At 59.9% G+C, this 21,658-nt stretch overlaps 1 protein-coding gene across 2 annotated transcripts; it reads right to left on the bottom strand.

Annotated features, from left to right (window-relative positions):
• Nucleotides 1–802: 802 nt before the first annotated feature.
• Nucleotides 803–21,355, bottom strand: LOC138810987 (NACHT domain- and WD repeat-containing protein 1-like). 2 transcript variants are annotated; one of them, XM_069998437.1, is made up of 18 exons: nt 21,272–21,355; nt 20,449–20,565; nt 18,197–18,494; nt 16,063–17,353; nt 14,272–14,475; nt 12,769–12,928; nt 12,000–12,117; nt 11,070–11,228; nt 9,242–9,439; nt 6,290–6,412; nt 5,844–6,052; nt 5,239–5,511; nt 4,400–4,490; nt 3,608–3,764; nt 3,128–3,276; nt 1,948–2,498; nt 1,248–1,353; nt 803–1,101 (listed from the first exon to the last, which is right to left on the bottom strand). In XM_069998437.1, the coding sequence occupies exons 1-18, from the start codon at nt 21,353–21,355 to the stop codon at nt 803–805; spliced, it is 4,587 nt and encodes a 1,528-aa protein (XP_069854538.1). The 2 variants fall into 2 exon arrangements, with proteins under 2 accessions (XP_069854538.1, XP_069854537.1); XM_069998436.1 differs by having other exon boundaries at nt 3,128–3,404; nt 3,610–3,764.
• Between the last annotated feature and the right edge of the window lie 303 nt (nt 21,356–21,658).

The raw sequence follows: 21,658 nt of genomic DNA, 5'->3' as shown, positions 1-21,658 counted from the left end.
TCTGTCTCCAGGGTCTGCGTGGGTGTAGGCCCCATATACAACATCCCCAACGTCCCAAGGCACCAAAGCTGCCTCAGTGTGACCCTGCCAGACAAGTGTGTTCTCCCGGGAGCTGTGGAGGAGACCAAGGCCAACATTCTCAACAGAAAGCTTTTCTGATTCCCAGAGAAGAGATAACCACAAACTTGTTTTCCCCCCAGTGGCTTCTGATCAAATGGAGACAAGCCAAGAATCCTAAAGTTAAAGGTCACAGCACTTTGAAAACCACTGCTTTGGGGCTGGGAAGGTGGCTCAGTGGTAGAGTGCTTAAAGCCCTGGGTTCAATTCCTCAGCACCACATAAGCAGAAAGTGCCAGAAATGGTGCTGTGGCTCCAGTGGTAGAGTGCTAGCCTGGAACAACAAAAGCTCAGGAACAGTGAGTGCCCAGGCCCTGAGTTCAAGCCCCATAACCCCCCCCCAAAAAAAAAAAGATCAGGCTAAGTGCTAAGCCATGGATGCATGGAAAAAAGAAAATGCAGGTATATATGCGATGGAATATTATTCAGCTATTAAAAAGAATGAAATCCTGTCACGTATAGCACAATGGAAGGAACTAGAAGGCACATTCTTAAGTAAAAGGAGCCAGACGCAGAAAGACAAAAGAACACAATACCGGCGCCAGTGGCTCACGCCTGTCATCCTAGCTACTCAGGAGGCTGAGATCTGATGATCATGGTTCAAAGCCAACCAGGGCAAGAAAGTCCATGAGACTCTTATCTCCGATAAACCGTTCAGAGAGCAGGAAGTGGAGGGGGGCGCTGGCTACAGCAGCAGGCACACTTGTGAGCGCTTGTTGGGGTTCGTTTCGTTCTCCGGGGCCTCTGAGCCGGGGTCCTGGGCTGATCCCGCACCAGCCGCCAGCTCTTCTCTCCTCCTGGTCTTCACCATCCACACGGCCTTCTGGAAGTTCTGCAGGGCATCCTGCGGCGAGGCGCTGGCCGCTGGACACTGGAACCGCATCCGGATGAGCCGGCCCTGCCTGGTGGGAGCCAGGAAACCGTTGGCCGTGGGGATGATCCTGTTCACCACGGCGTGGACGAACTGGACTGCCAGCAGAGAGCCTGTGGAGTGACCCGCAGAGGACTCATGAGAAGGCCAGCAGCCGGCCACAGTGGCCCATACCTATAATCTCTGCTAGAAGCCACCCAGCTGCATCCTCCAAGACCAGCGAGTGAAGAAAGAACACGGTGGAAGACCATGGACTCACCATCCAGTGCTCTCCACACGAGGACTGAGCCGTCCCTCCACGCTGAGAACAGGTATTTGTCGTCTTGGGAGAAGCACACGCACTGGACACCCCTGATGATGGAGCCCTGTGGAGAACACACCCCAGCATCCCGACTGCACCCCCAGAAACACTGGCCAAAGGAGACCCAGGACCCAGAAGTAGATTAAAAATAATAGCACTGTTTTTTCTCTTTTTGTCTTAGACAGGGTCTGGCTCTGTGGCTAGACTAAAATTCATGATCCTTGCTGGGATTACACTGGATGCCACCATGCTCAGCTGATTGATTTCCTCTGTCCCCTGGAACATAGGTCAGTGTATCTCTTACCTTATCTTATGTCCCTATTCTGGTATTTAATATGCACCAGCTGGGCCTGGTGCCAGCCACGCACACCTGTAATCCCAGCAACTCAGGAGGCTGTAGCTGAAGATCACAGTTCAAAGCCAGCCTGAGCAGGAAGGTCTGGGAGGCTCTTATCTCCAATCCTGTACCCCCAGGAAACCAGAAATGGAACTGCGGCTCCAAGTGGTAGAGCACTAGCAAAACAGAGCTCAGAGATAGTGCCAGGCCCTGAGTTCAAGCCCTATAACTGACTAAAAATGAAATAAAGCACCAGCTGTTGGTTTGTCCCCGCCGATGTAACCCCGCGTCCTCAGGACTGAGGCGTGGTGGTCCACGCACCATGTAACTCATCTCGAGTTTGCACTGGCAGGTGCCCAAGTCCCACAGACACAGCAGGCCTTCCTCGGAGCCGCTGACTGCCAGCTGCCCCCCGTGGCTGACCTCCACGCACGAGACTCTACTGGCGTGGGCCTCCAGCGGGCACACTTTGGAGCTGGCACACTCGTATAGGAAGAGGTCGCCGTGGGTCATGCCGTAGGCCACGCGGCAGTCGGCCAGCACGGCCACGGTGGCGATGGTGTCGGGGAGCTGGGTGTAGAAGGTGAACGTGGGGCCATCGACGACCGGGCAGGGGTCCCCGGGCCCCACGCCCAGCACCAGGACCATGTTGTCGTAGGCCACGGCCAGCCGCTCCTCCTCCTTGCTCAGCGCCATGCAGTTGACGGCCTTCCGGGCCTCGGGCGGCGGGATGCACAGGACATCCAGCGTGGAGTTGAGGGGGAACACCAGCACGGCCCCCGAAAGCAGCCCAGCGAATAGGAGCTTGGTTTGCTCGGCCACCTCCAGACACCGGACCTCACTGGACGTGTCCAGCGCGCCGCGCGCCGCGCCTAGCCCCAGAGACAGACAACACAGCTTCGCTGAGCCACCTGCTCCCGGGACTTGTTTTTTGGGGGTTCCCAGGGAGCTGGGGTGCAGCGCCCCACTCTGGAGGGACACGCCCCAACCCCCTCTGAGCTTCCGATTCCTTACTGAATTCCTCGTAATTTGGTTTTGAGCCACAGCTCTACTTCCTGCTTCTTTTGTGATTAGTCGGAGATGCGAATCTCGGGGCTGGGAAGGTGGCTCAGTGGTGGAGCGCTCGCCTCGCATGCATGAGGCCCTGGGTTCCATTCCTCAGCACCACAGAAGCAGAAAAAGCCCGAAGGGGGGCAGCGGCTCAAGTGGTCGAGCACCAGTCCTGAGCAAAAGAGCTCAGGGACAGCGCCCCAGGGCCCAAGTTGGAGCCCCATCACCAACAAAAATAATCATAGTAACAATAGCAGTGATCGTTGAAAGACCCCGGAGTTGTGTGGTCCGCCCACCCGCATCCGGTCACAGCAGGGGGCGGTGACCCAGGACCCTGGTGCGGGTCAGGCTGTCCAGATGTTGGATGCGGGCCCCATTGTGGTGGATGCGCATTGGGGACGGGCGCCCGCCCTGCTTGGAATTCCGACATCCCCGGGCACCAGGTACCCACCCTCCGCCAGGTCCCAGATGGTGACCTGGTTTTTCTCGCCGACTCCGGGGAAGTAGACGTAGCTTCCGTTGTGAGACACGGCCGTGAGCCCCGTGCGGTCCGGGAAGGGGGCGCAGGCCCCGCGCTGGCGGGCCCGGCTGACGTCCCAGGCCCTGAAGGTGGAAGACCACCGCGAGGCCCCGACCACCAGCGCCCCCGCCCGGACCAGCGTGCCCAGCGGCGCCCCCACACCGTCCAGGAGGCCCAGCAGCGTGCCCTGCTCCGACAGGCTCCACACCTGAGGACGCAGACCAGAGGGGCGGCAGGCACCGTGGCTCACGCCTGTAATCCCAGCTACTCTCCCACCCAGCTGCTGTCTGGCCCCAGCTCAGCTTTGTGGCTTTTTGTGCCATCGGGCCAAAGAATATTGAAGAATCTGTTTTTCTTCCAGAGCAGGGATGGGGGGGAGGAAGGTGGGATGGAGGTCCTGGATCAACCCTCACCTGAATGAGGGCGTCACGTGATGCAGTGACAATCAGGTTATTCTTAGGACCAAAAACAGCTGTCTCAACCGCGTCCTCGTGTTGCAGGTCGGTAGCCAGGAATCGCTGGAAACCCTGGGCGTTGGCCAGAAAGATCCGCACAGATTTCCCGAAACCTGCAGCAGCAGCACGGACCCGGTCACACCGCGCGGGACTTCCCACGCCAGGAGAAAGCGAGTTAAAAAAACGAACTTAAGAAGTAATTTAAACTGAATGTTAAAAAGTAATTTAAGAAAACACACAAAAACTCTCTTCTTCACGAGGTGAGGGCTTCGGGTATTGTGAGCCATGAACACGGTCGGAAGGAAGGGATCAAGTGTGGGGGGGGGGACGGTGTGCAAGTGTGCGGGTGAAAAGGCTCGGAGTTTCCAGGCCAGGCCAGCCAGCCCTGGCTTCCTGGGAATTCAGATCCATCCAGGGTGTGAGCTGATCCCACCCAAAACTTCCCGGGAGCCTGGAGGTAAACTGAGGTTTATGCAAAGTGTAAGCTGTTTACGGTTTAGCTCAGATTCCAAAGATGAGCCCAGCCCAGTGGCTCACGCCTGGCTACTCAGGAGGCTGAGATCTGAGGATCTCGGTTCAAAGCCAGCCTGGGTAGGAAAGTCCGTGAGACTCTGACCTCCCCTGCTGTGGACATGACGTCTGTCCTGCAGCTGTGGAGATTTGGGGGGGACCCCTAGCTAAGCGGGGAGCCGATAATTTCCCAAAGCCACAGGCGGGCACCCCAGCACCCAGTGCTCCTCCATGCCACCTGCAGCCAGGAGAGATCCGTCTTCCGACACTTCTACCAAGCCCACAGCTTTTGGAAGCTTCTCCAGCAATCTGTCTCCCTTCGAGGAAATCTGGGCAGAGACAAGGCTGGCTGTCAAGGCTGAGGGTGAACAGCTCAAGTGTTTAATTCCCCACCCCCACCCCCAGCTGCACAAATCCCTTTCCCCCTTCCCTGCCCCCCCATGCCTCAGTTTCCCCTGTTAAATGAAAAGTGATACCCAGAAGCTGAGCTGTGTGGACAAACATTTCCCTACCAACATGGAGGCTGTCATCATTGGTTAACATTATTGTCGCTGGGGATATAACCCGCCACCACAAAGACAGACAGAGAACATTCTAGAATTCACTATCTGCCTGTGCCAGGAGTGCTGGCATTCCACATGAGATAAAAACAGGCTGGAAGCCAGGCGGCAGTGGCTCACGCCTGTCATCCCAGCTACTCAGGAGGCTGAGATCTGAGGATTGCGGTTCAAGCCAGCCTGGACAGGAAAGTCTGTGAGACTCTTATCTCCCATGAACCACCAGAAAACTGGAAATGGCGCTGTGGCTCAAGTGGTAGAGTGCTAGTCTTGAGCAAAAGAGCTCAGGGACAGCGCCTAGGCCCTGAGTTCAAACCCCAGCACCGACAAAAACGAAAAAGAAAAGGCCCAGGTTGGAACAGAAGAAGGAATGTGGTTGGGATGTGGGTCATGGGGTGGAGCTTGGGTCTAGAACTCTCCATCCTCTTGATCCCTCCTGAGTCTGGATTACAGGCGTGAGCTACAGCACCCGCTCTGGAGATGGGGTAATACTGACGTCCTGGGTCACAACGCCGCTTACCAGGGAGACAGAGCCGTTGCTAAAGCCTGCGACCACGGTGCCCTGCTTGTGGAGGGGTGCGGCGCACGTGGGGGTCTCTCCCCGGACGCTGCTCAGACGCTGCTTGCCCTGGAGCGCGCCCGAGGCTGCGCTCCACACGCTGACCACACAGGCCTGGGACACGGTCAGCAGCCGCGTGGGGGCCGCCAGCCAGGCCGCGCACAGCCAGGGGTCCGAGGCCTCGCCCAGGACACGGAACAGCAGCGCCGCCGTGTCCAGCGCCCACGCGCTGATCTAACCAGGAGCCAAGAGGAGACGTCACACACCAAACGCACCCCTTCCAAATGCCAGTCCCCGGGCTGGAACCCGGGGCCTGGGCGCTGTCTGGAAGGAGCTTGTGTGCTCGGCGCTGGCGCTCTGCCCCTTGAGTCACGCGCCACCTCTGACTTTTGCAGTGGTTCAGTGGGGAGGCCAGTCTCCCTGACTCCCTGCTCCGGGGCTGGCTTTGAACCTCCGGCCTCCGATCTCAGCCCCCTGAGGAGCTGGGATGACAGGCGGGAGCCCCCGCCTCCGTCTGGGAGCTCTTTGCCCCCCCCTCCTTTCCCGAGGGACCCGGCACACGTTACCTTTGACCCCGACGCCAAGTACAGGACTTGCTTTGCTTCGTCCACGTGGAGGCTCCGGGTCTGGGGCTCGGTGGAGTTTGCTGAGCCTCCGTCCCAGATGCTGAGCTGCTGCTGGCCGGACAGCAGACCCCACAGGCGCAGCGTGCGGTCCGTGGAGGCAGAGACGGCGCGGGTGCCCTGCGCGAACACCCGCACGCACCACACCTCGCCTGCAGCGGGGCATGGGTGGACGCCGGGTGAGGGCCGACCCACCCACACAGTCCGCTCAGAACCCCGTCCTCCCACGTGGCTGGCGTTACAGGTGTGCGCACCAGCGCCCGGCTGAGATGTGTTTCGAAGGGCTGTGAGTTTTCCGTGGTAGTTCTCTGCTCAGCTCTCTCTCTCAAGTCACCGAATGAGCCAGGAGTGAAGCCCCCCCTCCCCCCCCCCCGTGTCCTGAGCCCCACCTGAGTGTGCGGGGAGGAAGTGGACCGGGCGTTCCTCTTCCACGTGCCACACGGCCACCACACCGTCGTGCGTGCCAAGCACCAGCAGCCGCTGCTCCTGGCTCCACGCCACGGCGGTGATGCCTAGGGCCCCACGGAGACAGATGACTGCCCGGAGTTTAGCGCCGGTGGCGTGAGTTCGAGGCCAGCCACGCGCGGGCAGCCGCGGGGGGGGGGGGAGTTCCAGCCCGCCTTCTGTGTCTGTACCCATCCTGGGTCTTGAACTCAGGGCCCTGGGCACCGTCCCTCAAGGTGCGTGCTCTACCACTTGAGCCACAGCTCCACGTCCAGCTTTTTGCTGGTTCATCAGAGAGGAGAGTCGCAGGGACTTTCCTATCGGGCTGGCTTGACCCCCGATCCTGATGAGCTTACAGGCGGCTTGGCTGTGAAATTTAAAAGTGGGGAGCCACGCCGCTCTGCTTGCGAGCAGACACAGGGCGCTGGGTCCTCAGCACCCCTGGATCCGGCCCAGCCCGCCACGTGAGCCCAGCACCGCCAGGCGCGACCATCATGGTGGCCCCGGTGACAGCCACGGCGGGGGGCACTCGGGACCCCAGCCCCCCTCCCCCATGGGTGACTCGGGGTCACGTGCGGTTGTGGGGAAGGGGACGAGACTTCTCGCCAAGCCTAACAGCCCCTTTCTTCAAATCCCTGGCTGAAGGGAAGGCCTGGCGGGCCTAGGGGTTGCTAGGCACCCGGCCACGGGCATTATGGGATGGCAGCCTGGCACATGCGCAGATCCCTTCAGAAAAATAATTCTGCCAAGTCATGCTCCCTCCCCCCAGCCCCCCCAGCCCCCTCCCCCTCCACAAGCTGACATTTTGTATCGAGGCGCCGGGCTGCAGCACACTCCCCCAGCCCCCCACTGCCCCGGGTGTTCTCCTCTCCAAGGCCTGGCCTTCCGTGGCTGGGGAGGCCAGGAATCCGGGGTGCCCCCCCACACCCCAGGAACAACCACCGCACACCCACCTTAGTGCTGCCCACCCCCCCAAAAAAGCTGTCCGCTGACACCTTTTGGCAGACCCCCAAGGAGACGGATGGACACCCTATATTTTGGGCACATATAACCCCTGCCTGGCACTAGCAAGGAGTGTCTGCTCCGTGCCTCAGTTTCCCCACTCAGGGAGTGGCTGGCTGTAAAGTCAGGGCCGCTGCCGACCTGGAGGAGTCAAGGCCTCATGGAGGAGGCGTGGGGGGCCGGGTAGGACCTCCGTGTTTTTCTTCTCAGGCCTAACATTGGGGTCTTGTCACTTTTTTTTCTGAACCCAGAGTGGGGGGAAAGCTTCCCAACAGGGGCCTGGCTTAGAGAGCCAGCCCGAGCCCCCCAAGAACTGACACACTGGCTCAGACCAATAAGACACCGGTCGTGCAGCAAAGTCCCTAACCTGGCCGGTGGCTCACACCTGTAATCCCAAGCCATTCTCAGGAAGCTGAGATTCGGAGGATCACAGTAGCAAGCCATCCCTGGGGAAGTGCGCGAGGCTCTTTCATCTCCAATCAACCCCAAAAAGAAAGGAAATGGAGCTGCGACTCGAGAGAGCAGAGCGCCCACCTGCACAAAAACCGCTCTCGGAACAAAGCCCAGGCCCTGAGTTCAAGCCCCAGGTCCTGCACAAAAAGAAAAGGAAAGGAAAGGAGAGAGAGAGAGGGAGAGAGGGAAGGAGGGAAGGAGGAAATGAGGGAGGGAGGGAGGGAGGAAGAGCAAGAAGCTGGCAGCCGGTGGCAGTGCTGGCTAGGTAGGGTAAATTGCACAGTTCAATAGTAAAGTGGGGAGACTCTGCGTGTGGGCCCCAGAAAAGCAGCTCCCAAAGAGAATTGCCTCACTCCCCCCTGCCCCCCAAACAGAACGCGGCCTCCGCACGCACACCCCGGGTTTTGCATTTTACATCCCAGTTCCTTTCTTCTGCTGGTGACCCTGGCGCAAGGCTGGGAGGGGAGGGACCTGATGGAGGACTGCAGCCACAGCTCTTCTCTGATTGGCTGATTCCTTACACCTCATTTGCATGGGGCTCGCTCTCCTGTGCTGCTTGCACAGACCTCACTTGGCTGGCCAGCTCGGCTCAGCCCCTCTTCTGCTGAGGTTCGTTTTGGTTTTTGCTTGCTAGGTGATGGGTGCTGCCCCTTCGCTTTTTTGCCCAAAGCTGGCATTCTGCCACTTGAGCCATTTGATTATAGGCAGCATGAGCCACTGGCACCTGCTCTGTTTAAGCTATTATTATTATTATTATTATTATTATTATTATTATTATTATTATTATTGTTCTTTTTTTTGTGCTGGTCCTGGGGTTGGGCTCAGCTCCTGGGCACCGTCTCTGAGCTTTTGTGCTCAAGGCTAGCGCTTTGTCACTTGAGCCCGGCATGATGGGACAAATTCCTATCTGTGGATGTCACCTCTCCCATCCACCAGACAAGAACTGGGGGAGGAGGAGGCTGCAGTGTCTGCTGGACAGCGGGAGCAGGAGTGGGAGGAGCAGAGGCCACAGGCTCCGCCTGTCTCCCTCCCAGCAGCCCGAACCAGCTCAAACCAGCTTGAACCACTCATCAACCTCTGCTTGAGGTCCCAGGCAAAACCAAAGCGCACCGGTTTTACCTTAATACAGTCGCCAAAGGCATTGTTGCCGGGCGCCGGTGGCTCCCGCCTGCCATCCCAGCTACTCAGGAGGCTGAGATCTGAGGATCACAGTTCAAAGCCAGCCTGGGCAGGAAAGGCCGTGAGACTCTGATCTCCCATGAACCACCAAAAAGCCAGCGATGGAGCTGTGGCTCAGACGGTAGAGTGCCAAAGCTCAGGGGCAGTGCCCAGGTCCCCTCCCCTGTGCCCATCCGTGGGGCGGAGGGGCAGTATCTGCCCTGGAGGCAGAGACCAGGACTTTCTCCAGCACAGCCCCCCCCATGAGCGTAGGGGCCACTCACCCTTGTGGCACCCGGTGAGGGTGGCCTGCAGGGGGCCTCCAGGGGGCTGCAAGAAGCCGGCCAGGGGCACCAGCACGGGGTGCGGGCACGCGCGGAGCCAGCTCTGGGCCTGCTGGCACAGCTGCCCCACCAGCGCGGGGTGGGACTTGGAGAAGAAAAGGAGGCGCGCCAGGAGCTCCGTGTACAGCGTGCTCTTCTCTAGGGAAAAGGGAACCCTTGTTAGGTGTCACACAAACCCCGCCCCCCAGACCTCCACGGAATCCCTGCATGTCCTGACACCCAGGACCTTGCATTCTCCTCCCTGGCCTCCTCTCTACCTCCTGGGGTACACCTGTAATCCCAGCCCTTGGGAGGCTGAGGCAGGAGGATGCCAAGTTGGAGGCCAGAGGAGGTGATATGGTGAGACCCTGACTCAAAACAACAATAACCAAAAGCAAGATCAGCTGGGCGCCTGTCATCCCAGCTACTCAGGAGGCTGAGATCGGAGGCTCACGGTTCAAAGCCAGCCTAGGACTCTCCTAGTCCAGGGGACTCTTATCTCCAATAAACTACTCAGAAAAAGCCAGCAGTGGTGCTGTGGCTCAAGCGATGGAGCGCTCGCCTTGAGCAAGAAAAGCTTAGGGACAGTGCCCAGGCCCAGAGTTCAAATCCCAGGACTGGAAAGAAAGAGAGAAAAAGGAGGGGGGAGGGAGGAAGCAAGCACGCGAGCTAGCTGGCACTCGGCTGGAACACCAATTCTTTTTTTTTTTTTTTTTTTGCCGGTCATGGGGCCTGAACTCTGGGCCTGGGCGCTGTCCCTCAGCTCTTCAGCTCAAGGCGAGCGCTCTACCACTTGAGCCACAGCACCACTTCTGGCTTTTTCTGCTTATGTGGTGCTGAGGAATCGAACCCAGGGCCTCATGCTTGCAAGGCAAGCGCTCTACCACTGAGCCACCTTCCCAGCCCTGGAACACCAATTCTTGTAGGATGTTGTGCCTCTCTTTGCCAAGCTGGGATATGTTCCAGAAGGTTCTGAGAGCACAGGGCTGTCACCTGGCGCCCTCTGGTGGTGGCCTTTGTCACTACACCTCAGCCATGTCTGGGGTGCTGTGGTTTGGGAGTTGGGGTGCTGAGGGGTGATTGTGGGGTGCGGGTGCTGGCTTTAACAAGTTCTCGCCGCCAGCGAGGGGTGATCACATTTCAGCCAACACTGTGGGGTGCCAAGGTCTTGTTCTCTGCCAAGAATCGCAGCTTGAGGTCACCCCAAGCCGACTATGAGCTAATGCAGCACCCAAAACCAAACCACACCAAAAAATGATCACATGGCCGGTGCTGGCGGCTCCCGCCTGCCTGCCATCCCGGCTGCTCAGGAGGCTGAGATCTGAGGATCACGGTTCAAAGCCAGCCCAGGCCCAGGCAGGAAAGTCCGAGAGACTCTTATCTCCAATTAAATCATCAAAAAAATAAAAGAATTCTCAAGGGATGGGAAGGGGAAACAAAGGAGGAGGCTACAATGCTTGATAAGAAATGTACTCATTATCTTGCCCATGTAATTGTAACCCCTCTGTACAGTATTTTCACAATAAAAAATAAAAGAATTCTCTCTCTCTTTTTTTTTTTTAGGAGATCTGAGCCACCAATAAAAGCCTTTAACTGTATTCAATGACTACTCAGTTTTTCCTCCAAATTCAAAATCCATTTTGAGTTCCAAACTCCAGCAGCTGCTGCTGTGAAGAAACCCACTGGCTCAGCAGGGAAAGGGGAGAAGACGTGGTTTGGGGGCTTCTGGAAGTTTCCAGAAGCCAGGGCAGAGTGTGGGCTCCGGGCGGGGCGGGCCGCAGGAGCTCACCGGTGCCTCGGAGCTCCAGCGCGGGGCGGCTCAGCCGCACGGCCTCGCGGATCAGGCCGACCTCGGGGCAGCGGAGGTGCTGGGCGCAGAGGTCCAAGTCGTCCAGCAGCGCCTCTGCGCCCCCCGAGAGCGCCCGGCACACCAGCCAGCTCACGTTCCCTGCGAATGGCGGGGGCGTGGGTCGCGCCCCAGGGCTGCAGGGGTGGGTGAGCTCCAGGGGTGGAGCAGGGTCTTGTGGGGTACAGAGCGACTCCCTGCACCTGCTCCCCACAGGGAGGAGACACGGCCAGAGGTCTCCGGGAGGGGGGGCAGGGAGATGGATGGGTGGTGAATGGGGGTTGGATGGGAGGTCAGGTGGTAGATGGACAGGTGGGTGGGCAGGTGGGTGGGTGGGTAGGTGGACAGGTAAAGGGGTGGATTGATAGATGGATAGAAGGATAAATGTTCAGGTGGGTGGACAGTTGGGTGTACGGATGGACAGGTGGGTGGACAGGTATGTGGGTGGGCAAGTAGGTGGGTAGATAGACAGGTGGGTGGGTGAACAGGTGGACAGGTATGTGGGTGGACAGGTAGGTGGATGGATGGACGGTAGACAGGTGGGTGGATAGGTGGACAGATAGGTGAGTGGAGGGACACATAGTTGGGTGGGTGGGCGGACAGGTCGGTGGGTGGATACATAGTTGGGTGGGTGGACACATGGATGGGTGGACAGGTGGACAGGTGGACAGGTAGGTGGGTGGGTGGGTGGGTGAACACATAGTCGGGTGGGTGGATGTGTAGATTGCTTGGGTAACCGAGCATCTGTCATGCTGGATGAGGCTCCCGCGGTCCCCCCACATTAGTCCGGATAATCCTGGGGTGCGGTGAGCGTCCCGGGCCCCACCCCCACGTCCACCGCATGCCTCCCGCACCAGGCCCGGCTCGGCCTACCCAGCAGGTCCTGCCGCAGCTCCCGCGTGCGGCCCGCCAGCAGCAGGTGTCGGGGCAGCTCCTGCAGCCGCCGCTCGTTGGCCACGGAGTCCGAGAACCACAGCGGCTGCGGGGCCACCTGCAGGGAGAGAGACGCTGCGGGCCGGGCCCCACGGTGGGGAGGGGTCGGGCCCGAGGAGCGCCAGGAGCCTGGCCTCTGAGGATACGCAGAAAGCACTACAGAGTAATGGCCGTGCCAGGCACTGAGGCGCACAGCACACAGGGGCCCGGGCTACATGGGGAGGCCCTCTCTTCAGGGTGGTGATGGAGCTGATGGTGGTGGTGGTGGTGATGATGATGATGATGATGGTGGTGGTGGTGGTGATGATGGTAGCGTAAGCACAGACCAGGAGTGTGGGCCGGCGTGGCTCAGGTGGTCTCCCCACCCCACCCAGACCACCAAAGGAGAGACCAAGAGGAATGAACTAGGGCAGGCTGGGCGCAGTGGCTCCTGCCTGTAATCCCAGTTACTTGGGAGGAGGCAGGGAAGGGGGAGGATCGCCACTTGAGGCCGGCCCAGACGAAAAGTTCACAGGACAACCCCATCTGAACCACCAAGGGCGGGCAGGGGAGGTGGGGAGGGCAGGAGTCCCAGAGCTACAGCCCCCAGGAGTTCCGGGCTCCCTTGAGAGACTGTTTATCCCTTTCCCGTGGGGATGCTGGGGAGGGAGGGAGGGAATGAGGGAGGGCACACCCACACCCACTCCCCTGCTGTCCCTGCCACACTCACCTTGCGGTCCAGGCTCAGGGGTACCCCCACAAGCGGCAGGGTGATGAGCTTCTTGGTGCCCTGGCTCCAGGCACCCGAAAAGAAATCAGCCAGGATGCTGTGCCTCTGGGCTCTCTCGGGCTCCGACAGGTAGCGCACGCTCACCACCTCAGCCAGCTGTCTGCGGGGTGGGGGGCACAGGGCCGGCTGTCAGAGGCCGCCAGGTCGATCCACACAGCTCCCTGCCTGGCCCTCCCCCCGCTTCTGCCCACTGCTCCCACAACTCGAGCCCCAGTGCATGTCTGTGCTTTCTCTCCAACAGCCGGGCACAGTGCTGCCCGCCTGGAGTCCCAGCAACTCGAGAGGTTGAGGTAAGAGGGTCACTTATCTTGGAGTTCCAAGCCAATCTGGACCAAGATAGCCAGACACATCCCCATCTTTTAAAAAAGAAAAGCTGGGCACCAGTGGCTCACGGCTCATGCCTGTCAGCCCAGCTACTCAGGAGGCTGAGATATGAAGATTGTGGTTCAAAGCCAGCCTGGGCAGGAAAGTCTATGAGACTCTTATCTCCAATAAACCACTAGAAAACCGGAAGTGGTGCTGTGGCTCAAGTGATGGAGCGCCAGCCTTGAGCTGAAGAGCGGAGGGACAGTGCCCAGGCACATGACCGACAGAAGAAGAAGAAGAAGAAGAAGAAGAAGAAGAAGAAGAAGAAGAAGAAGAAGAAGAAGAAGAAGAAGAGGAGGAGGAGGAGGAGGAGGAGGAGGAGGAGGAGGAGGAGGAGGAGGAGGAGGAGGAGGAGGAGGAGGAGGAGGAGGAGGAGGAGGAGGAGGAGGAGGAGGAGGAGGAGGAGGAGGAGGAGGAGGAGGAGGAGGAAGAAGAAGAGGAGGAAGCAACAAAACAGGGCAAGGGCTGGCACTGGCAGCTCACGCCTGTAATCCCAGCCACACAGGAGGCTGAGATCTGAGCATTGCAGTTGGAAGCCAGCTTGGGCAGGAAAGACTCGTGAGACTCTAATCTCCAATAATAATAAGAAGAAGAAGAAGAAGAAGAATAAGAAGCCGGGTGCTGGTGGCTAGCCGGGTGCTGGTGGCTCACGCCTGTAATCCTAGCTACTCAGGAGGCTGAGATCTGAGGATCGCGGTTCAAAGCCAGCTCGGGCAGGAAAGACCGTGAGACTCCTATCTCCAATAAACCACCAGAAAACCGGAAGTGGCGCTGTAGCTCAAGTGGTAGAGCGCTCGCCTTGAGCTGGAGAGCTGAGGGACAGCGCCCAGGCCCAGAGTTCAAGCCCCACGACCGACAAAAAAAAAAAAAAAAGAATAAGAATAAGAATAGCAACAGAAAGCCAGACTGGAGCTGTGGCTCGAGGTGTAGAGCCCCTGCGTGGCATGCTGGGGGCCTTAGGCTCACCCCAGCTTCCAGGCCCCCCGAGCCCCACGTTCACTGTGTTCAGGGTGCACGCCACACGGGCATCGCCCCAGGACCCGCTTCCAGGCGAGGTCTGGTTTTCGGGTCCCCTACCTGTGGGCGAGGGTGAGGAGCTGGCCGCCGTCCGCGGGCCTCCGGGCCAGGCAGAGGCCCAGGTCTCTCCTCAGCCGCACCCAGAGCAGCGGCGGGAAGCGCAGCAGCCGGCGGCTGGGCGGCGTCCAGGCCCGGTACACCTCGCACAGCAGCGCATCGTCCAGGGACAGCACATCCTTCAGCTCCGCCTCCGACAGCCCGAACCTGCGGGGCGGGAGGCTGGGCCGCGGGCCTGGGGCTCCCAGCGCCCCAGATCCAGCATCTGCCAGGGCCAAGGCCAGAGGGGCCCTGGCCCCCCTTCTCCTCCTCCTCCTCCTCCTCCTGCTTGTCTGCCTGTGCTCCCTACTGACCTAGGCCACTCCTGGAACCCAGGTTCAACAGAAAATCTGGGGTGCGTTGACCAGGACCAGCTAAAGGGTGGGACACCCCAGATTCCTGTGGGATACAGCGTGCCTTCCTTCCCTCACCCTTTTTTTTTTTCTTTTTGGTCACATGGGGCCTGAACTCTGGGCCTGGGCACCGTCCCTCAGCTCTTCAGCTCAAGGCTGGCGCTCTACCCCTGAGCCGCCTTCCAGCCCTTTACTGATACCTCCCAGTGTCTGGCTGAAGCGGCAGCTGTGGCACCCACTGCCACGCGCTGAGCACGGATGGATTCTTTGTCACAGTCTGGAAATGGCGGCTCTGCCCAGGCCGGGAAGCCACAGCTGTGGACGACCCTCCACCCATGACTGAGACCGTCTATACATGTGAAATGACTTCCAAGTAAAAATTGGGTTAAAAGAAATCCTTTGAGGCTGGGAAGGCGGCTCAGTGGTAGAGCGCTGGCCGTGCATGCCTGAGGCCCTGGGTTCAAGTCCTTGGCAGCACACAAGCAGAAAAAGCTGGAAGTGGCGCTGTGGCTCAAGAAATAGAGTGCTGGCCTTGAGCTGAAGAGCTGAGAGACAGCGCCCAGGCCCAGAGTTCAGGCCCCACAACCAGCAAAAAACAAAAAAGAAAGAAAGAAATCCTTTGGCTGGGTGCCAGTGGCTCACGCCTGCCATCCTAGCTACTCAGGAGGCTGAAATCTGAGGATCGAGGTTCAAAGCCAGCCTGGGCAGGAAAGTCCAGGAGATTCTGATCTCCAATGAGCCACCAGAAAACCAGAAGTGGTGCTGTGGCTCAAGCAGTAGAGCGCTAGCCTTGAGCTGAGGAGCTGAGGGACAGCACCCAGGCCCAGAGTTCAAGACCCATGACTGACCAAAAAAAAAAAAATCCCTTGGCCTGGGTACCGGTGTGGTAATCTTAGCCACTCAGGAGTCTAACATCTGAGATCTGAAATCTGGAGGCTCGTGGTTCAGTACTGGGGGCTGAGTTTGATTAGGGTGTTACATGGTTCACACGTATAAAAACATCACCACAAAACCCTTTTGTACCACTGAAACAGGCTAATAAAAAGGAAAAAAAAGAAAAAGCAAGCCGGGCCCTGGAGGCTCACGTCTGCAAATCCTGGCTACTCTGGAGTCTCACTTGAGAGGACCACGGTTCAAAGCCAGCACAGGCAGAAAACTCCATGAGATGCCTTGATCTCTAAGCAACCGCCAAAAAGCCAGAAGTGGAGCTGTGGTTCAAGTGGGAGAGCGCCCGCTTTGAGCCAAATCAATAAGCCCAGAGATGGTGGCGCCCGGGCCCTGAGTTCAAGCCCTGGGACCGACACCAGAAAAACAATCATCAGGGACCCCCCCCCCGCCCCCCCGCCTCTCCCCCTCCTGCCCTCCCCTGTCCCTCTCACCCCTCCCCCACCCCCAGGCTCACCGGGAGGCGGCGATGTAGCCCAGCACATGGGACACCAGCAGCCGGCCGTGCGCGTCCTCCAGGCGCGCGCACAGGTGGTGCGTGGCCTCCTCGGCGGTGCTGGCCAGCGGGGCGGGCACGGTGAAGGAGGCCCAGCGGCGGGCCTCCTCGAAGGCCAGCCTCAGCCGGCCGGGGTGGCCGCAGTCCGGCAGCCAGGCCCAGAGCGCGGCGCGCTGCGCGGGGCTCAGCGTCCTCCCGGCGGCCGCCAGCAGGCCGCGCACCAAGTCCTGCCCGGGGCCCGCGGCCAGCGGCGGCACCTCCACGAAGGCGTCGGCGTCCCGGATCTTGGCCCGCAGCGCGTCCAGCGCGTGCCGCGGCGGCCGCCGGCCCCCGGAGCAGGCGGACAGCACGACGTGGACGCGGGGCGGGCAGCGGGCGGGCAGCCAGGGCAGCGGGTCGCGGCCGGGGCCCAGGCCGTCCAGCGCGTCCACGCCGTCCAGCACCAGCACCAGGGACTCGCAGTCCCGGCGGGCCGCGGCGTGCAGCAGCGCCTGCAGGAACTGCGCCAGGCGGCCGCGGCGGGCCAGGACCGGGCCGGGCGGCGGCGGCAGCCCGAAGGCCAGGCTCAGCTGCAGGGCGAGCGAGCGGGGCAGCGCGCCGGGGTCCACGCTGCTCCACGACGCGCCCAGCACCCGCAGCGCCGTGACCGCCTTGCGGCCCAGCAGCCCCGGCGCGGCGCCCGCCAGCGCGCACAGCAAGGCGGTCTTCCCCACGCCCGGGGCCCCGAAGAGCACGAGCGGGGGGTGCGCGCGCCGCTCCCCGTCCCGCAGCCGCCGCCCCAGCCGGGCCAGCAGCTCCTGCCGGCCGCACAGGGGCGCCGCGGCCTCGGCGGCCTGGCGCCGCTGGTGCACGCGCAGCTCCTCGAAGAGCCCGGCCTGGTCCCGCGGCGCCGCGCCCCGCGCCCCCAGCCCCGCCAGGATCTGGTGATGGGCGCTGGCCACGAACTGCTCGCCCAGGCCCCGGAGGTAGCGGGCATGGGCCTTGTTCTTGGGGTTCAGCAGGTCCCGGCTCCACGGCAAAGGGTGGGCCTGGAGGATTTCGGGGTGCGCCTCCGCCAGGCGTTCCTTGAGGCGCTGCAGGAGGCCCCGGGCCCCCGTGTCCGGGCAGCCGTCGGGCAGGCGGTCCAGCGCCAGGAGCGCGCACTCGTCCAGCATGTGTTTGTCGAGGTCCCGGATCTCCCGCAGGAAGACGGTGACCCCCCGCGCCGCCGCCCCGGGCCGCAGCACCCCGACTTCCAGCTCCCACTCGAGGACTGCAAGAGCCACAGAGGGGAGAGAGTGGACACCACCGGCCACCGGCCGGCGCGGGGTGCACGGAGAGACGCTGGGGTGCGTGTGTGTGTGTATGTGTCCTGGGGCTTGAACTCTGGGCCTGGGCGCTCTCCCTGAGCTTTTTCTGCTCATGGCTGGTGCTCTACCACATGAGCCACAGTGCCACTTCAGCTTTTTGGTGATTCTCACAGACTTCCCTGTCCAGGCTGGCTTTGAACCGTGATCCTCAGATCTCTGCCTCCTGAGGAGCTAGGATGACAGTGACAGCAATGGGGCCTGGCTCTGACCGCTGGTGTTTTCTAGACCCAAGGGCGGGCCTCCTCCCAGGAGGCCGTGTTGTGAAGGCAATGGGGGTGTTATTTTTGGAGGCGCTCCGGGCTCCTCCATGGTTCGCTTGCAGCTCCCGGTGGCTGATCGCACCAGGCCCTAGAGACAGGCTCCAAATCCAAGTCAGAGACAGAAACCATGCCAAAGCCAACCCTTGGCCGGGCTCACGCTGCTGGCTCACGCTTGTCATCCTAGCTACTCAGGAGGAGGCTGAGATCTGAGGATCACCGTTCAAAGCCAGCCTGGGCAGGAAAGTCTGTGAGACTCTTATTGCCAATGAACAAGCAAAAACCAGAAGTGGTGCTGTGGCCCAAGTGGTAGAACACCAGCCTTGAGCGAAAAAGCTCAGGGACAGCGTCCAGGCCCTGAGTTCAAACCTAAGACACACACACACACACACACACACACCCCACTGAAACCCTTTTCCACAGCCGTGGGTCTATGCCCACTTGGCTACCCTCTTCCCCAGCGAGGCCCACGGGCGTCCCCAGCCTCACCTGAGCGATGGTAGCGATGCCACTGCTCCTGGCTGAGGAGGCCCAGCCTCCGGGCCTCCAGCGCACCGGCCTGGAGGACAGAGGCCAGCGAGGCCTCCTCGGGCCCCCGGGCCTCGCCCACGTCCGGCTCCTGCAGGACGCAGGTGGGCGGCACCGCGTTCTCGTCCCTCTGGAAGCGGCGAGCCACCAGCTCCAGGTCCCGAGGCCGGGCGCGCAGGGAGGCCGCCAGCGCCTCCCACTCCCGCTCCTCGATCAGCCCCGGGACAGGGCAGGGGCCGTAGCGGTCACCCAGCAGGGCCTGGGGGGGGGACATCGGACACATGTGGACACAACACCACAGGCAAAGCAGCCCGCGCTCCCATCCCAGGCGAGGGGTAAACGCTGGGAAACCGTGACCGGGGCCACAGGTAGCTGGGCGCGGCGGCTCCCGCCGTCAGCTCAGGGACTCAGGAGGCTGAGATCTGAGAATCTTGGTTCAAAGCCAGCCCGGGCAGGAAAGTCCATGAGACTGTTACCTCTAATAAACCACCAGAAAACTGGAGGTGGCGCTGTGGCTCAAGTGGCAGAGTGCTCGCCTAGAGCTGAAGAGCTGAGGGACAGCGGGACAGCGCCCAGGCCCAGAGTTCAAGGCCCACGACCAACAACAACAACAGATAATAAATAAACAAGGAAGTAAAATAAATGACTAAATAAAATAAAATAGATTAATAAATTAAGTTCCATCAATAAGACATGAAAAGAGAAAGGAAGCTAAAAAAGCCTGGAAGCCCTGACTCAACTGGAAGAGCACCTGCCTGGCTGCGCAAGGCTGCGGCTCCATCCCAGGCCCCCGCCACACACACACACACACACACACACACACACACACACACACACACACACACACACACACACACACACACAGCACTGGCACGTGTGCAGGATCTGAGCAGGGACTATTACAACTCCCCAGGAGCCTCTTGGGGCGTGCCCCCCTCCTTCCCCCCCCTCCCCATGAGCCCGCCTGGCTGATGGCTGCCTAATGACCTGGTTACTAGGGCGCCAGGCCAGGTGCCCGGGGAGTCATGGGAGATCCCCGGTTGGGAGTGTGGGGAGGAAGGCGGGGTGCCTGGCTCAGGAGGGGGCCAGGAAGACCCGGGGGCGGGGCACCAGTCCTGGGCCTTGGCCCCCCCCCCCCCCCCCCCGTGTGCGCCCCACAATCTCAGGCAGAGAAAAGCACAAGGCAGCTGGGCCCTGAAACACCAGGCCCTGACAGGCGCAGGCGCACTGCTACTTGAGCCAAACCTCGAACCCTTCCAGCCTCAATTAAATAGTTTGGATGGGGTCTCCCTGGTTGCTCAGAGTCAGAAGTAAAGCCAGTCCTAGGCGTGGCTTCCTTTGAAAGGGGGATCACAGGTCTCCCCCACCGTCTCGGCCTTAGTGATTCAGATGAGGTCTCATTAACTTTTTTGCCCAAGCCTTAAACCAAGATTCTCCCAATTTTTACCTCCTGTGTAGCTGGGATTACTGTGTGTGTCCCACTGATTGGCTTAAAAAAATGTGGGTGCTGGGAAGGTGGCTCAGGGGTAGAGTGCCTGCCTTGCATGCATGAGATCCTGGGTTCGACTCCTCAGCATCACATAAGCAGAAAAAGTTGGAAGTGGCGCTGTGGCTCAAGTGGTAGAGTGCTAGCCTTGAGCTGAAGAGTTGAGAGACAGCGCCCAGGCCCAGAGTTCAAGCCACACAACCGACAAAATCAAACAAAACAAACAAAAGTTTCAAAAGCTGCCTTGCCTGGTCTGGCTTTGAACTGTGATCTTCAGATCACAGCCTCCTGAGGAGCCAAGATTATAGTTGTGAGCCACCGATGCCCAGCTTCTTTTGGAAATTCAGCCCAATCTTTCACTGGAAAATTAAATCTAAAAGTCTGGAAATAGAACTGTGAAGGAGGGGATTTGCAAGCCTGCATCATGGGCTGGGAATGTGGAAGGGGGCTAATGGTAGAGCACCAGCCTTGAGCAAAGAAGCTCAGAGACAGTGCCCAGGCCCTGAGTTCAAGCCCCCAACCGACAAAAGAGATACAAAAACAAAAACAAAAAAACAATCTGGACAGCTTGCTATCTGCATCAGCATTGGACTTCTAATGTCTGGGCCCAGCTAGCATGGAGGGAAGGAAGAGGGCTGTGATGGACTGGTAATGTCTGCTGTGGGCAGGGTAGGGGATGTGCGGGTGGGTAGGGATGGGCCCGCCCTGTGGTGATGGACAGACTCACGACGAAAGTGGGCCCTATGGATGTTTCCTGACACCGGCTGAGTTCCTCCAGGCAGAGTTCAGTCATGGTGTGGTCTGAGACATCTGCTTCCCGAACACCCCACCTCAGATCAACCACCTGGGGGTGAAAAGCACACAGGTTTGGTTGGGGCTGGGGTGACTGGAAGGTTCTGTTTATCATCATCACCACTGACAGCCTGGGACCCGGTGATAGAGCTCTCGGCGGTTAGTTCCTGTTTATCCTGTGTGAGGCCTTGAGTTCAAATCCCAGCACTGCCAACCAAACAAAGGAACAAGCAAAGCAAGCAAGCTAACGGGGCGTGTCTGAGGAGGCGGAAATCCAGAGGATCTCAGTTTGAGGCCAATCCAGCAGAAGAGTTCACGAGACCCTATAGCAATTGATTCCTCAGCATGGCGTACACAGAAAAAGCCGGACGTGAGAGGGGGCCTGGCTTAGGATTTCTATTTTCATGGCTGCAGGGCGTGGAAGAGTCACAGGGCCCCATTGCAAGAAGAAAACGTAAGTCTCTTGTTTAGAAGACTCAAGAGGTGCCGGGCGCCCGTGGCTCGCGCCTGTCACCCCAGCTACTCAGGAGGCTGAAATCAGGATCATGGTTCAAAGCCAGCTCGGGCAGGAAAGTCCACGAGACTCTTATTTCCAAGTAACCACCAGATAACCGGAAGTGGCGCTGTGGCTCATGTGGTAGAGCACCAGCCTTGCGTACAAAAGCTCAGGGACAGTGCCCAGGTCCTGAGTTCGAGTCCCAGGACCAGCACAAAAGAGGAAGGCGGGGTGGGATGGGGGGAGGGGAGGAGACACTCACCTCAAAGCCCAGGCCATGCCTCTGGCAGAAGGCTTGCACTTCGGGGCAGGCACTGAGCAGCAAGGCCTCTCGCTCGGTGTCCATGTCTGAAAGGAAAAGCTTGGACGGGGTTACAGGAGGCTCCGGGAGGTTCGGAGCCATGCCAGCAAGCTGCCTCAGCCCACCCTGCCATGCAGGGGAGTCTGGCCACCCAGCTTCCTCAGGAGGCTGAGATCTGGGGATCACAGTTCAAAGCCAGCTCGGGCAGGAAAGTCCGTGAGACTCTTATCTCCCATGAACCACCAGCAAACCGGAAGTGGTGCTGTGGCTCAAGGGGTAGAGCGCTCGCCTTGAGCTGAAGAGCCGAGGGACAGCGCGCAGGCCCTGAGTTCAAGCCCCATGACTGAC

This window comes from Dipodomys merriami, unplaced genomic scaffold, assembly GCF_024711535.1.
Source record: "Dipodomys merriami isolate MVZ:Mamm:240054 unplaced genomic scaffold, mDipMer1.0.p SCAF_519, whole genome shotgun sequence".
NCBI lineage: Eukaryota > Metazoa > Chordata > Mammalia > Rodentia > Heteromyidae > Dipodomys > Dipodomys merriami.
The sequence above is the reverse complement of the archived record's forward strand: the minus strand, read 5'-3'. Positions and strand labels throughout refer to the sequence as shown.